General features: G+C 45.7%; 1 protein-coding gene and 1 long non-coding RNA gene across 5 annotated transcripts in view; one reads left to right on the forward strand and one right to left on the reverse strand.

The window, feature by feature from the left end:
• The window catches only part of HECTD4 (HECT domain E3 ubiquitin protein ligase 4), a 66,256-nt gene extending 51,103 nt beyond the window's left edge, over nt 1-15,153 (reverse strand). For 2 of the 4 annotated variants that reach the window (XM_068208577.1, XM_068208576.1), the window contains exons 1-5: nt 14,702-15,153; nt 5,026-5,543; nt 2,195-2,284; nt 1,715-1,845; nt 492-600 (exon numbers count right to left, since the gene is read on the reverse strand). In XM_068208577.1, coding sequence (XP_068064678.1) covers nt 492-600; nt 1,715-1,845; nt 2,195-2,284; nt 5,026-5,543; nt 14,702-14,872 — 1,019 coding nt within the window. In that variant the 5' untranslated portion in view covers nt 14,873-15,153. The remainder of the gene's footprint in view (nt 1-491; nt 601-1,714; nt 1,846-2,194; nt 2,285-5,025; nt 5,544-14,701) is intronic. The other 2 variants (XM_068208579.1, XM_068208578.1) reach the window with 1 other exon arrangement.
• On the forward strand, nt 5,441-7,162 carry LOC137484611 (uncharacterized). The gene is made up of 2 exons (XR_011004938.1): nt 5,441-5,535; nt 6,951-7,162. It is a non-coding gene; the product is annotated as an uncharacterized lncRNA (long non-coding RNA).
• Nucleotides 15,154-15,641: the final 488 nt, after the last annotated feature.

The raw sequence follows: 15,641 nt of genomic DNA on the forward strand, positions 1-15,641 counted from the left end.
GTGGTTTTCAAGCAATGAAGAAGCAAGGAGGTACAGTGAGTCACAGCTGCACTAATTACTTAATGAATGACACAATTAGCAAACAAACACTCACAAACCCAGCTATAAATAAGAAGTCACAGAACTGGTCTGTAGTATATCCCTCCCAGCAGAGAATCAACCAACTTACTAGACATTAAAAAATAAAATTGAATCTAAAATTCTGCTGCTGTGGAGGTTGGACTAATGGCCTCCACAGGTCCCTTCCAACCTCAACTTGTTCTTTAATTTTAGACAAAACACACTCAAGAATAATTTCAGACGAGAAACCAAACACATTAAAATAGCATTTAATGAAAATTCACAATTCCAGTCTGGAATCACAGACTGGTTTGGGCTGGGAGAGACCTTAGAGATCACCTCCTTCCGAGCTCCTGGAAGAGGTGTCCCAAAACAGGACCTTCTGGGTTTCAGCAGCTGTGCAGAACAGCCAAGACTGAAGTGTCCCTTACCTCAGGGTTCCGTGCAGGCCTGACCCCAGTTTGCTGATTCCCCTGCCCACGGAATTGGTCGTGTACAGGTAGAGCCCATCGGCTGCAAGGCACCGGCCCAGGTCTGCATCTGGAGCAGGAGCAAGGACAGCAGAGAGCACCTCTGTAACATTCCAGCTGGGAATTCTCCCTGGGGGTTACACCCCATGGAAACCACCAGGTGCTCATGGCAGGTCACTACCAACCCTTTTTTTAATACTGAATTTATTATTTGGTGCTCTAAGAGCTGCTGTAACACAGGCACAGCCCAGCAGAACCAGTGGTTTCTTCCCATCTCCTTCAAGCCTCAGAGGTGCCCAGATGGTCTCACACAGTGTGAGAGGGAGGAAGAATCTAATATTGAGCCTTGATCTCATTTCTGCCAAACTCTGTGATTCTCCTAAAGCTGCTCAGATCCCTCCACCTCAGAACACTTCAATTAAGACAAAATGTATTTGAAACACAGAGCAGTAATTATTAATATTCAAGATAGGACACAAGTCCAGTCAATCTACTGAAGTTCACAGGATCTGGACACTCAGCTTGGGAAGGAAAAGTCCACTCACTCTCTTGCCTAAACACCTAAAAAGAGATGTCTCTGATAAATCTGCAGGTAGCCTAAAATAACAACTCAGATTTTTAAATTCCTATGGATTGCATTAAATGTCACCAAAGCTTGAACTAATATTTCTAAAACCATGTGAACTTTTATTTATTACAGAAACAGTAAGCAAACAAAACAGTAAAAACTGAGAATTAATTCAGAAAAAGAAATACAAAAGAAAGCATTAAAAAAAAGGACTTCAGACTCAAAGGAGTAGAAACAAAAGCAAAGCAGGAAAGAGGGGAAAAAAACCCAATGAACTTGTACTTCTAAAAATAAACTTGCTGTGCCACTGATAGCTGGCTATTGAACACAGGGATACTGCACAGAGCAGTGATTATGCTCTAACGAGGGGATAATATCCAAGCTCTGTCTGACCCCTCTGAAAAATTCCCGCTGGAGTCAGGAAGGGTCACTGGATCAACTGCTTTGGACTGTTTCCCACAACCTGACAGTTCAGACCTGCAGCTGCTCTTCAGCAACCAAAAAGCAACATTTTTTGGGCCCCAACTCTAAAGTTTTACATTCATCTTTAAACAATTATCAGCCTTAAAGCATCCTGTCCTCCTCTGCTGATAGTGACAAGGATGAAATAATTCACCTTTATTCTCACTGCTGGCACCAGTGTTGGAATCAGGGGCAGGTAACATGTCCTCAAAGCCCCAGGACACGATGTGCTTTCCTCCAAGCAGGCAGGAGGGGGATCCAGGGCCTCCCTCCAAAAGCAACAACCTTTTAAGCAGAAAATAAAATAAACTTTTATACAGAATAGCGGTAGGAAAAATTAGCTAAATTAAAAGTTAAGACAATTATGTATTTAAAGTAATTATTCTGTCAGAGTTCATAAGCCATTTAAAGGAATCATCAATATTTAAGGAGAAAATAAAAACAAAACACCCAAAACCAAATCAATGCTTTTAGATTTGATTTTCTAAAGTCCTCTGCACATGACTAAATCTTCCCTAAAGCTTTCAATAACTCTAAAGTCTTTTAGTCACTTTTAAAGACATTCCTCCCTACATGCACTTAACATATTTTCAGAGCTGCTGGAAAAGTTTATAAGGAGAAAAGTTCTACAAACCTGTAGAGAACATCAGCCACAGGCAGGGACCCCAGCTCAGTCTGTTTCTGTAATAGATGCACTGTATGAACAAAGGTTTTCAGCGACCCTCTAAAAGGACAAGAAAAACATGAATTAAAGATGTCTATTGAAGCCAGACTGAACACACACAACAGCAGCCATGGAGAACACCCAGAACCACAGCCATGATGTGGCACCAGCTTCTTTTCTAACTGGCATCTCTTTCCTGGAGGATGTTCATTCTTTGGGGAGGAAGGGGAAGGAGGAACAGAGGGGGGCAGGCAGATTGCCGGGGAACCTCTGGCCTAAATTCCACCACCTTTTTTGGAAGAGGCTGAAGCCCCAGAAGCGAGGCAAAGCAGCAGCCACAGGCTGGGTCATCAACAACAGGTTCATAAAGGCAACCCAGGCATCTGATAAAACACCTCAACCTTGCTCCTGAGGCAGCCCTTTCAAGACTTCTTGTAGCTGATTAATCACATTCAGATTTCCAGTGCAACCCATGGATCTTCCTGGCTGAGCCCAAGTGTGAGCAAGGGCTGCTGCACTCCCACCTGAAGATGCCTTTCCTAACTCAAATAGGAAAGACCAGACCCATCCATTTCTTATCAAGATTCTGACTTCTTTTCATGGAATCATGGAATATCCCAAGTTGGAAGGGACCACAAGGATCATCATCCAGCTCCTGGCCCTGCACAGACACCGCAACAATTCCAAGCTGTCCCTGAGAGCTCTGTCCAAACACTCCTAGAGCTCTGGCAGTCTCAGGGCCGTGCCCATTCCCTGGGGAGCCTGGGCAGTGCCCAGAACCTTCCCTGATCTCCAACATAAACCCCCCTGACACAGCTCCAGCTGTTCCCTGGGTCCTGTCCCTGCTCCCAGAGATCAGAGCTGCCCCTGCACTGCCCCTCCTGAGGAAGTTGTGCATTGGGATGAGGTCTCCCCTCACATCCCCAAATTTGGAAGATCCAGACGTCTTTAAAAACCTGTATTTTAGAATTCTGTTTTAAAGGTCGGAGCCATTTTCTAGAAGATGTGGTAGCTTTATTTCCAGGCATTACAGCCCGCCTAAGTAGGAGAATTTGGCTGTGTCTTAGGTCAGTTCTGAGCTGCTTTCTTCACAAACAGGAGGGATCAGCTGCAGAGGTCCTTGCCTTGCACTCTGCTGAATGGAACCTTTTGCTGTCACATGTGGTCAGTCAGCTCCCAAACCTCCCTCCTCCACACCCCAATCCCTGTTTTTCCCAGTGACATCTTCAGCTCTTTGCTTTCACTGATAAACCTCAGCCTGGAGAAAATTGACACCAAACACATTAAAGCACCTCAATTAATTATTTAAAGCAATATTTACCCTGTTGTTTTATTTTTAGCAATAAGAAGCACCCAAGATTGCAACTAGGAATGTCAATAATAGTCTCATTTTCAAGGTTTTTTCCTTCAACACATGACTTAGATATTTAAAGGAAAAGTGTGAGGCTTTCACAGGTGAACAAAGCACAGTGGGGTATTTCAACTCTCTAAGCAATGCAAGGCAGACTTGCAAAGAAAATAAAAGATCAACCTGAAGTTCAAAAGCTCTACTTGAAATTTAGCTCAGCTGCAACAGAACATCCCATATTTCCTGCAAATTGACATCTGGGGAAAAAAAAAAGAAATGAGATTGTGTTTATCAAATCCAATTTCTCTGAGCTATGTTCAAGTACATTGCCTTTCAGATAAGGCAGTTGTCAGGACAGAATAATTTGCCACATACCATAAATTTCTCATTGACTTCATTAAAACAAGTGCACTAGAAATTAAGTAGGTTTCATTTGAATAAACTTTTTCCTAAAGCAAATCATGCCATATCCTGGGAACTCCAACATCTTAAATGAGAGTTAAACTTCACAGACAAGGCTGTGACCTGGAGAAACATTCGAGCCAACATTTCGAAAAGGCTCCTTGTGACTTTAAAGCCACATTCATGGGGCTTTGCAGACGTTTTGTATTTCCTCCCCCTCTCCCCAAACCCCATCCTCTCAAAATAGTAGGTTTTGATTAGAAGCAAATATGTCCAATTTATCTTCAATTACTTGATGCCAAACCCATGCAGGGCAAGGGGTATTTTAACCTACAATGTTTGAACTCTTCACTGGCAACAACATTTAAAAATACCTCCAGACATTTGAGAGACAACACTGAAATCAAATCTGAAAGGAATTGCCCCGAAACCTGGCAGTTCCACCTTCTCCAGCCAAAGAAAGGTGCAGGACAAAGGGAAAAGGAGACAACTTTTCTCCCTGATAAACACATTTGGAACCATTCCTAGAGCAGCTCAATGCAGGAGAAGCAGCAATGTGCACAGGAGGCATTGCTAACCCAGATCCTTCTGCTTTTGCATATGCTAGACACATGCAAAAAAGCAGTTTCACCCTTTCCAACCCAATATTTAAATATCAGAAAGAGAAAGGCTGGTGCAAGCTAAAAATAACTATCACCAGTGCAGTCACATCATTTTTGATTTGTTTCAATGGAAAGAGAGAATGAACACCAACCACAGCACTGCCCGCGGTGCTGGAGTCACCATCCTGGAAGGGCTCAAAAACCACGGATGTGGAATTTGGGGACATGGTTAATGGTGAATCATGGCTGGACTTTGCCAAAGTTCCTTAATTCGCTCTATTTTGCCAGTAAACTTTTGCGTGCTTGTAAACGCTTAGAGAACATCTGGTTGGGATTTCACCTTATGCCAAACCTCAAGAACCTCAGCGTAACCCTTGAATTTAAGAATTCCAGGGCGTTACATCCAATCTTAACAATCCCACGACTCTCTGTTATTTCAGCTCCCTTACCTTGCACAAGCCAAGGCAACCAGGGCAGCAGCAGCATTTTCCTTCTGCTTGTAGGGGATGTGCTGGCCGGAGGGCGCCGTGTCCTCGAGCCAGGAGCAGAGCAGGGACTCGATCCCGTTGAGGCAGTCGGCCGGTTCCTTGGTCAGGCTCAGGGGCTGGCAGTCCCGAAGGCAATTCAGCAGCACCTCAGCAGTGATGTTACACAGGGAAGGGTCCGTTCTGCTCTGCGACTGGATCAGCGGGAACACCAGCAGCAGCCCCATGCGGGAGGTGAAGGGAGCCTGCTCCGGCTGCTGTAACAAGCCCTGGCGCTTGAGCAGGGCCAGGGCCTCCTCGTCCCCGGAGCTCTCGCGGTCGTGCTGCTCCTCCAGGGCCAGCTGGCGCTGGGCGTTCCAGAGCCCGCGCAGGGCGTTCAGCCGGTACTCCAGGAGCCGCGCGTACGCGTTGCTCTGGTTCCCGCACACCGAGCGCAAGCGCTCCGCCAGCTCCGTCGGGTTCTTGGTCTCGAAGGTCAGGATCTGGAAAGGGGAAAGTGGGTGTTTATAGAGGATTTTAAAGGGGAAAAAAATCTCATATGGCTGTGGTGCGATTTTTACATCAGCTGTTCTCTGCAGCAGATGGAGGGATATTATTTTTAATTTCTGGGGACAAAGAACAGGCGAGTGGTGTTGTGTCCGTCTCGGGATGAGGAGTGATGGTCATAAACGAAACCACATGGAATCCCATGAACGTCTATCCATGGAGGATGGCAAAGAACTGGGACAGTTGCCCAGGGAGGGTGTGGAGTCTCTCTCTCTCAGGACATGTCCCTGTGACACCTGCTCCAGGTGACCCTGCCTTGGCAGGGGTTTGGACTGGGGATCTCCCAAGATCCCTTCCCACCCTACTGCTGTGGGATTCTGTGAGCCTGTTACTGCTGAGTCAGCATCCTCACCAAACCCAGGTTTGGGGATTGCTGACGCGGATTTTTAAGCTTCCAATAAACACCACCAAAACACAGATTGTAAAGAAAAATATACACGTGAAAGAGTAGCTTGGAAAACAAACACTCCCCTCCTCTGGAGCTTTTTTCTGTAATTGAGGCAATTTTGCTAAAAACTTCAAAAGAACTGCGAGGCTGGAGGATCCCAGGGGTTTAGAGCCCTTCTATGAAAACTAATAGGTCACTAATATTGTGTAACAAGAACACGCTTGTTCTAGTTTTGGAGCTCTTCAAATAAACAAACAAACAAACCAACCAGTTCATTTCAATTTACCAAGAGTTCTGTTACACTCTCTCCCTCCCCTGCTTTTTTCTCTCTTAAATTTTATCATCTTGCACTTAGCTACACATTTCTCAAAATATTTCAGGTTGCTGCTGTAGTTAAAAACCCCAAAAGTCTCCTCCTCATCATTTCAGACAGAAGAAAGAGGCTTTTTTGGCACTTCTAAATAAAACTGGAAACCAAGCTGGAACAACAGAAAACAAGTAAAGCATTGCACAGAAATATATTTATGGTTTAGTACCCAGTCTGGGACTGGAAAATTCAGAGTTTTAAGTAATTTACAGACAACTTTTCTCCTTCCAGCAAACAACAGTGGAGATCAGCAAAGTCACTGAAGCTGTGGCAAGCTCAAGGAAAGCCATGAGCCAAGCATTTTCTGATACTCTGGATCCAGTGTCCAAAGGGATTCGGTGTCCAAAGGGCTTCTGGCCACCTTCCAAAGTGCCTCATCTCATCTACCCTCAAACACAATTTTTGGCCCATCTTTATGCTGTAAAACTGTCCTTCTCTCATTTAATAAATAAATATAAATGTGGGAAGGCGAACATGAGAGACAAAGCTGCCATGGGGAATGGCATCCAGGGCTGTTTGTTTTGTGGGGCTTTTTAATTGCAGGCAGCAGTCAGAGATCATGAAATATAAGTTTCTGGCTAATTGCAGACTCCTGAACAGCCTGTTAAAATGCTGCAGGACAAATCACATCTGCCAGTGCCACACAGCCCCTGACTAAGGCAAGGGAAACAGCTTTGCAGTAAGACTTTGACCACTAGAGCCAGGAAAGCTCAATTGAAAGGAATTCACATTGTAATTACACCGGAATGGATGTTGTATTGAGCTCCTTATACCTAATAAACCTCCTTTAATTAACTTCTCCAAGAGATTATGAATATTAATTCCTAAACCACATATTACACACTTAAAGTAACCACCTCCTGTTGTGTGTTCTGCTGTCTCAAAAATAAGTTTGTTTCCCTTTCTAGATGGAATCCCTTTCTACAACAGTTGGCTTTTGATTTTCTTGAACTAAACTCATGGATTCTCTACTAAGGGACAACAAGCTGCAGAAATGGAGGAAAAAGAGAATTAATGTTTGCATTTTCAGAGTTAAATGCTAGAAGAAAACAGGTCTGTGGTCTTTGTTAGTAACCAGGATACCACCACAAAAGACAAGCTGTGATGTAATTGGTGTTGCATGTCTTGCTCCTCAAATCCCACAGATTAACAGAAAAATGAAATTTTTTTTGCCTTTGATATGGCTCTACAGCTCTGAGTCTGTCTTATAGCAATCAGGACGAGTCAGTGTCATCAGTTTTGCTGATGAAAAGCCTTTTCCTGCTGAAGTTTTCGTTTCTCCCTGATCCCATAGTTCCCAATTTGCTTTAAAAGCATGTATGGTCTGTCTGGGATTGGTAAGAGCATTTTGCCTCAGTCTTTCACAAGGGAAATGAGCACTAATTTGGGTAAATGATGCAGGAAGTACATCAGCTTCAACAGATTTACAAGATCATTCCAAAATGGGACTTCAAGACTTTTGATAATGCAGTTTACATCATCTGATTTTCATACACAGCTTATGGAACCAGTGGAAAAAAATCTTAATTATTCAACATCATCTGAGGATCTAAGCAGGCATTTGCACTTCCAGAAAACAAGAGGATATTAGAAGAAAGGTGTGAGGTCATCTGCTGTACGGGACACTTCAGCAAATTAAATTAAAGGCTGTTTTCCTCAAAAGCCTTTTTACTAGAGGTCAGTACTCAGAGCTACCTCCAGAAAGGAGCTTGAAGACCAAATGTTCCCAGTGAGGCTGGGACAAACACCCTGGTACTTCCAGGGTTCAGACACATCCCAGGGAACTGCTCTGGCTCTCCCTGGGAGCCAAATCCAGCCCTTCCTATCCCAACAGTGCCAGAGCTTCACTTGGCCCCTGCCAGATCCATCAGTGCTTCCCTCTGGATACATTAAAGAATCCACACAGGAATCCCAGCCCTTGCCAGGCTATCTCCAGGCAAAGCTTGTCATCTTCCAACTATCTGAAGTCAAAACAGGTTAAAATAAAATGCAAGAAAATCCCCATCACGTTCTTTCACGAATTCTGATACAAACAACACAACCAGCAGCGTTTATAAAAGGTAAAATTACCTTTCCACTGCCTCTGGGCTGCCTCAGGATTTACACCTGAGCTGCAGCTCTGATTCAGGACTGATTTCCAGCACCCGTTTGGGGTGCCTCGATATTTCCCTGTGCAACACCTGGGGAGGTGTCAGGGGCAGGCACCAAACCCAGCCCCACATAAACCTCACTGAACCAGTCCCTGATCCATCACTTCCCAACTCCAAACATTCCTGACTAACAAGGCTTGGACAGAACCAAAGAGGATGAAGAGGATGTAACAAACATCACTTTGCCATAGAACAGGTTATCCAAGTAGCTACTTACATATCACTAAAACCTGTTATTAAGTAGTTTAATTGTCACTATTTTAATTTTACAGTATCTTATCCTTACACATTATTTCCTTGTTTGATCTTTTAAATCAATTTTAGTCAATATTTTAATTAGAAAATGGTAGAGCCAAAGTTCAATCACTCTAATTGGTCCTTGACATCTTCTTCAACATCAGGAAGCACAAAAGGTATCTGATTTTAGATTAACTCTGGGGAAGTGTCATCTTTCCCACTATATCCAATATTTGTCCTTTTGTATCCCGCTACATGACCTCACCCAGGTCATTCTTCCATTAAACGGAATTTTTGCCAAATCTGCTCCAGAAAGGAGTGGCTGACATTCCCTGTTTTCAGGGCAACATGTTTCTGTGCTGATAGTAAATACAAGAGCAAGTACGATTAACACATGCTAATATACATGAAGAGTTTTAGCCTGAGGTTTTATGACCCTATTAAGTAAATTTAAATGTGAGCTGTCACTAAAAGGCAGCTTTCTCCTCTGGCTACAATTCCTGCCCCTTGTCCTCTCACTGGTGCCTGTAGGGGATGTGTATTTTAATTCTGCTACACAGGGAACTGAGGAGCAATGAAGTTGTGCACAAAGAGGGGTTTTTATCCTGAACTTGCATATTGGAAAGGGAAGCCTCTAAATCTCCCCAACAACATTTAATTCTTTCTCTCCAGAGTTCAATTGGCTGAAGGTCACATGTGAAGATGAAGATGGTGGAACATTTATCAGGATCAATTACACCCCTATGCCCCCCTGAGTATTAAACATGGATTATTCCCATCTCACAAGAGGTACAAACCAGACAGAAAAACAGAAACAACCTCAAAATTGTAAATTATCTTCAAAAGCAGCATGAAAAGATTTAATTCTATTACTTTGACCATCCCATTACAGGTATAAGGTCATTCCTCTTGTACAGGATTAGCAAGAAAGGCAGCACTACTTGTTTACTCGGCTCTAGAAACACCAATAAAACAGTGTAAAAAGACTGAATTACAAAAAGTATGGATTATTCTGTAAGAGAAAGAGCACAAGTGACAGTTTTAAAGGTACTGTGAAGATTGAAATACACATCCCAACTGAACCTGCTCCATAAACAAAACCCTGTGTCCTTGTCTCCCACTGTGCTGGGGAACAGCCTTGCTGCACTTGGCATTTTCTGGGACATCCAGCATGAAGCTGCCTTGGTGCAAAACCCACCTTAATTTCTTCTAAAACATTTCCTAGCCCCTCTCTAAGGCTTTTTCCTTGCTAAACCACGTGCCAAATATATAAATATGTGTGAGCATTTTCTCCCTGATGTTTTAGCAGCTGCTGCACCTTGCACCATGCTTTAGTGTTGCAGTTAAAAACCACAAGTCTCAAGGTTGCTCCAATTTTTTCTGCTCCAAGAAATTTTAACCTTATCCTCTTGTTGAAAGCCTCTGCTGAGTCCTATGTGGAGCAGTGCAGGTTTTTAACTACTCAGCTGAAAGCAGAAACTATTTTCTTTTGTGAGAGCACTGGAAATCTCATTGCTCACAAATAAGCACTAAGACACCACTATCTTTTAAAATTTCATCCCAAATAATTTCTGTAACCATACAAATTAATGAAATAACCTTCTTATCTGAGATGAATTACAGAGATCAAGCAAGCTGTAAATAAATAAAATGCTATAAAGTGTTGTTTCTTTGTTCATTAAAATATTTCTTTGGGTCTTACTCAAGTAGTAGGTGAAAACAGCTGCAAAAGGTAAAAAAAAAATCTTTGTAATTTAAACATCTGAGAGTGCAGATCACTGAATTAATAAGCTGCAATTGGTAACAAGATCTATATTTGGGAAACAGATTTGCAAAATCATCCTTGAGAAGTTTCCTAATGTTTCTCTACAAGGTTACCTAAAATACAATTCCAAAACTCAAAAGTCAGAGGCACAGTGGTCCGTATTAGAGAAGTTTAATAAATTCCAAGTCCTGGCAGAGGACCCCTGGGGCACTGGAAGGGGATGCACAGGCAGGATGAGGGTGTTCCAAGCCTGCCACACGCCTGGATCAGCAGTTTTCAAGTCAGAGGTCACAACCCCAGGAAGGGTCACCCACTTAGGAAGGAGTCAATTGTTGATGGTGGCATTAGGGACTTTCAGCATGACAGAGGTGACGCTTGTAGATGGCAGAAAGGTCACAAGTAGAAAGGTTTGGGAAACACTGACCCAGATAATTGCAGGCAACTGCTCTCTCCTTCAGCAATCAGGGAAAAGTGACAAAATGTTTTCTCTGGGCGGGGAGGAAAATGGGTGAAAACTTCCAAGTTTAGCAGAAACCTTCCAGTCTAAATCATTTTATGGCAAACACAAGCCAGTCACAGGACTGGCACATGCTGAGAAAAGAGCACTGGACTCCAGCTCTTCAACCTCTCTGTGGAGAGCCAGTTCAGGCCATACTGGAGGGGAAGAGGAAAGGCCACCACTTTTTCCTTATTTGTTCCATTTTTTATTATTTTTTTTTACCTTCCTACTCGATTAAAGATAGCTTTTTTTCAGTGCAGAGCCACACATGCCCAGTGGCACCTCACTCTGTCCTACAGAACAGACCTCAACAAGAGTCTAAACACCAGATGAGGATAGACATGATCCAAACAGCTACTGAGGGAGGAGCTGCGCTCCCAGCTCCATGGGAAAATCAGAGGAAGGCTCCCTGCCCATGGCAGGAGGGGATACTGGATGAGCTTTAAGGTCCCTTTACCCCAAACCATTCTGGGATTCTGTGGTGACTCTGCAGAGCTGGCAGAGCAAACCTCCCTGGTTTGAGGGAGCTCCCCTCCTCCAGACAAACCCCGAACGCTCTGGTGTTACTCCAGGGAAGGAGCTTGGCTGGGAAGATTCTGGAAGTGCTGCAGTTCCCTTTGGGCCACATTAAGGAACAGCTCTTCCTGCACTCAATGTCCCTCCTGGGTGGGCACTGACCAGCCAAAATGTCATGGTAACACCTCCAGCTCTGTCACTGAAGGCTGTCTCTTGGAAGGAGAAGACTTTGCTCTTTCAAAGATTTCTCAGTGTGAAAGATTTTAAAATAAAGGTCCAAAGGCTTCTGTAATCACTGACTAATCCAGGTCTCTCCTGACTAGAGGATTTTAGTGGGAAACCTGCACCAGGAGCAGCTGGTTCATGCATAATGTTACAAAATTCTATCAAATTAAAAAAAAAAAAGCCCTAATTTTCTGTAAATATGCTGAAACAATCTAAGAAGTTGGCACACATCATCGTAGAAAAAATAAAAACAAAGCAAAAACCTCCACACCCTTTAGAACTCAACATACTCCTACAATAAGTTGAAATATAAGATTAAGGCTCTTGTAACATACAATTAAAGTATATATGTATAAATACAAGTGTGTACAAATACACAAAAACATAAAATCAAAGCTGCATTGGAGTCAAAATAACAAAAGAATAAGTTTTCATAAGCCTTTCTTGGCATACCACCAGCACTGTAACATTTTTTCCTCTACTTTTCTTTTTATAAATAGACAGAACCTTTGAACAGAAGGACAAAGGAAACACATCCAAACACACTGACATTAGTCACCAATACGCTCTTTAAACGGATATTTAGTCAAAACAGACTGGAATGATACTTCTCCACCCAAAAAAATATCCATTAGAGTATTAAACATTATACATTTTTAATTAAGCACTTCAGCTCCGAAATTCAGCCAGGCTTCTGACCACCACTGATGAAGAACAAGAAGTGAATTAAAGAAGTTTCCTAATCAAAGCAGCAGCTGCAGCATCTCCTACCCTTGGCCAATAGCATATCCCAAGAGATTTCTGTTTGGACCATTTTCAAAGATATTTATTACACTGCAAGTAGGAGTAGAAAGAGTGTAAATGAGCTCTTGTGTAGCAGTCGGTTGCATGGCCACGCGTCAATCAGATGTGTGCACCTATTTCCACAAAATGGCTCCTCAAAGCCATTCCACATCACCAAAGTACCCCTTATTTAAATGAAAAGAGCATTTTAAAAAGGCACAGAAAAGTTACAGGCTAAATATTTTACATTTGCACCATGTGAAATTTCATTTTTTTAAAGCCCTTCCCCTTCAATACCAAACTCTAAACCAATTTGCAGATATCTGAAAATGAAATTGATTGCTTGTGATCATCAATTCTATCAGTGGTGAGAAATAAAAGGCTTTCATAAGCTGTGACTCAAGAATAAAGATCAAAATAAATCAAAATCAGTACTTATCGAAAACAAGCACAACAGCAAAAAGTCATGTTTAATTATTTATTTAAAAGTTTTGCACTGCAAACACAAACAGGGAAAGAATCTCTGGAGCAGAAAAAAAGAGGTGAATCAGTGGCACTGGATTGCTGCAACACTCGTTATAATAAATGTCATAGAGCACAAGACACAGTAGCACCAATTCCATTCCTATCTCTCCCAAACAACTGGAGTTTTAGAACATTCTTAACTCTAACAAAAAAATTCTCCAGAGCTGAAGTGTTTGTCAAGTGAAGCTGTGTGTCAAGTTTCAGGCTGGAACACACTTCTGGCCTGGCTGGCAAGCTCTTAAAATAAGGTCTTGTTTGTTTTTTAAATGATATCCTCCTTTCTTATGATATAACATGAAAAATGCTGTGGGAGCACATTATTTTTCTAGCACAGTTTTTAAACTCAATGCTGCTTCTAGAACTATGCCATGGAATCAAAAAATCTTTTTTGCATCCAAGCTGCACTGAATGCCAGAGCAACTCTGATCACAAGGGAGAATCATTCCATGTTTATACACACAGAGATAAGTCAGCCACCTTAAAAATCTCCTTTCTCCTTTTCATGTGATATTTGCCAACATCCATCTCACGGGAGCAGCTGATTTCTCCGTGCCATTCCCCAGTGTCCCAACACACAGGACAGAAAACACACGTTCTGCAGAAAATATCTTTCCTTAGATAAGGCTGGGGGAAGTTTCCCCAGAGCCCGTAAAGATTCCACGTCACCCGATGAACAATAATGTTGTCAGGACTGCTCGTGGGGTCTTCTCAGCAACAGCCCAGACAGCAGCTAAACCCTCACTAAAAGGGGTTTTTCGGCCTAAAATGCCTCGGACCAAACAGAGCCCGGAGATAAAGCTCTGGTTGGAGCGTCCCCTGTCCGCTCCCACCGCTCAGCTCCGGTGACAAAGCCCCTGTGTCATTGCGAGCCACACTGCCGGGGAGGAGGGTGGGGTGAAAGAGGAGAAGGGAGGCACACGGGAGGGGAAAAAAATGCAGTCTACCAAATAGATGCAACCTATAATCCGTGACATTCAGTCCTTCAGCGGCTCCTCCTAAGATAAAACAGCTGCACCGCCTGCCTGCAGCCAACACCAGGGGCAGTTCAGGGAAGGTAAAAAGCTGGGATGAAAATCTGAGCTGCCCTCCTGGCTCCTTAAAAACGATCACTGTCAACAGCTGAATAAAACACCCGGGCACCCCTGAACATGTCATTGTAAGGCTGATAATTACAAACCGTCTAAAAGTAACAGCAAGAAAACACAAAACCTTCAATAAAAATAAACGGGCCAAAGGCCACGCTGAAATCTGAGTGCGGCTCTGATTTCCAAACCTTACGGATTCAAAACAAGGAGGACGCACCAATACTTCACCCTCCATTTACATCAGCACCTCACCATCCTCCTGCCCAGCTCCACTTTCATTATTATCTGAAATAAATTAGATCGACTCAAGAAAGCAGAACGCCTCGACACCGGCTGGCTCCGGACTCCGGATCCCTCACCCGGCATCCGCACGCAGCATCCTCCATCCCGGCCCCCCATCCTCCCCCAGTCATCCTCCCTGCACCCCCATCTCCCATCCCCCGTCCTCCTCGCCTCAGGCCTCCGCTGCCACCGTGCCCCTCTCCCGAGGGCATCCTCCCCCACACCCCCTGGCCCTGCCCCGTCCCTCCCCTCAGCTCGGGCGGCCGCCTCACCTCCAGCTCGGTGTCGCCGGGCTCGGCCACCCCAATGATCTCGCTGGGCAGCTCGGCCAGGTCGGTGACCCGGATCAGCCCGTCGTGCAGGAAGATGGTCTCCTCCTTCACCGACAGCCACTGCGCCGAGTCGGTGGCCGCGGCCGCCGAGGCGGCCGCCGGGGACCCCATGGCGCGGAGGGCGGGGGGGCTCCGCAGGGCTGAGGCGAGGCGGGTCCCGCTACCCGCCCATGGCGGGGGCAGGGCGGGGGCAGGCGCGTCCCCAGCGGCCTGGGCGCCGGACAGCCGGGGCGCGGCGGGCAGCAGCGAGGAGCGGCGCGTTGCCACCGCGGCGGCGGCGCTCCGGGGAGCTCCGGGAGCCGCCGTGCCCGCCCGCAGCCCCGCGTCCCGCGCCCGCCTCACACACACCGCTGACAGCGCGACGCCATGTTGGGGGCTGAGGCGCGCCCGGCATGCACCGCGCGGGGAACAATACAGCCGGCCCCCTCCCAGCCCGCGGGGCCCCGCCCCCCGCGCCCCGCGGCGCCGCCCCGAGCGCCGGGACACGCCCCCAGCGCCGGAGCCCCGCCCCCCGGCCGCTCCCGCCGCTCCGCCCGCCCCGGCGGCGCCGCCGGCAGCGCCTCACCCTCGCGGCGTGTGCTCCGCGCGGTGCTTCACCCGCACCGGGCACGGCGGATCGTCCGCACTGGGCACAGCGCCTCGCCCGCACCGCGGGGAGGGTAGCAACCGCACCGGGAAGAGCGGGTCGCCTGCACCGGGCGCAGCGCTGCACCCGCACCGGGAGCGCTCCCCTCGGAGCTTCACCGCGCTCATATCGCGCCTCAGCGCCTCACCCGCGCCAGGGAGAGCGGATCGCCCGCACAGCGGGGAGCGCATAAACCGCACCGGGTGCGCTCCCCTGAGCGCCTCGCCCGGGGAGCGGCTCACCCGCGCCGGGAGT

This window comes from Anomalospiza imberbis, chromosome 18 (assembly GCF_031753505.1).
Source record: "Anomalospiza imberbis isolate Cuckoo-Finch-1a 21T00152 chromosome 18, ASM3175350v1, whole genome shotgun sequence".
Taxonomy (NCBI): Eukaryota; Metazoa; Chordata; class Aves; order Passeriformes; family Viduidae; genus Anomalospiza; species Anomalospiza imberbis.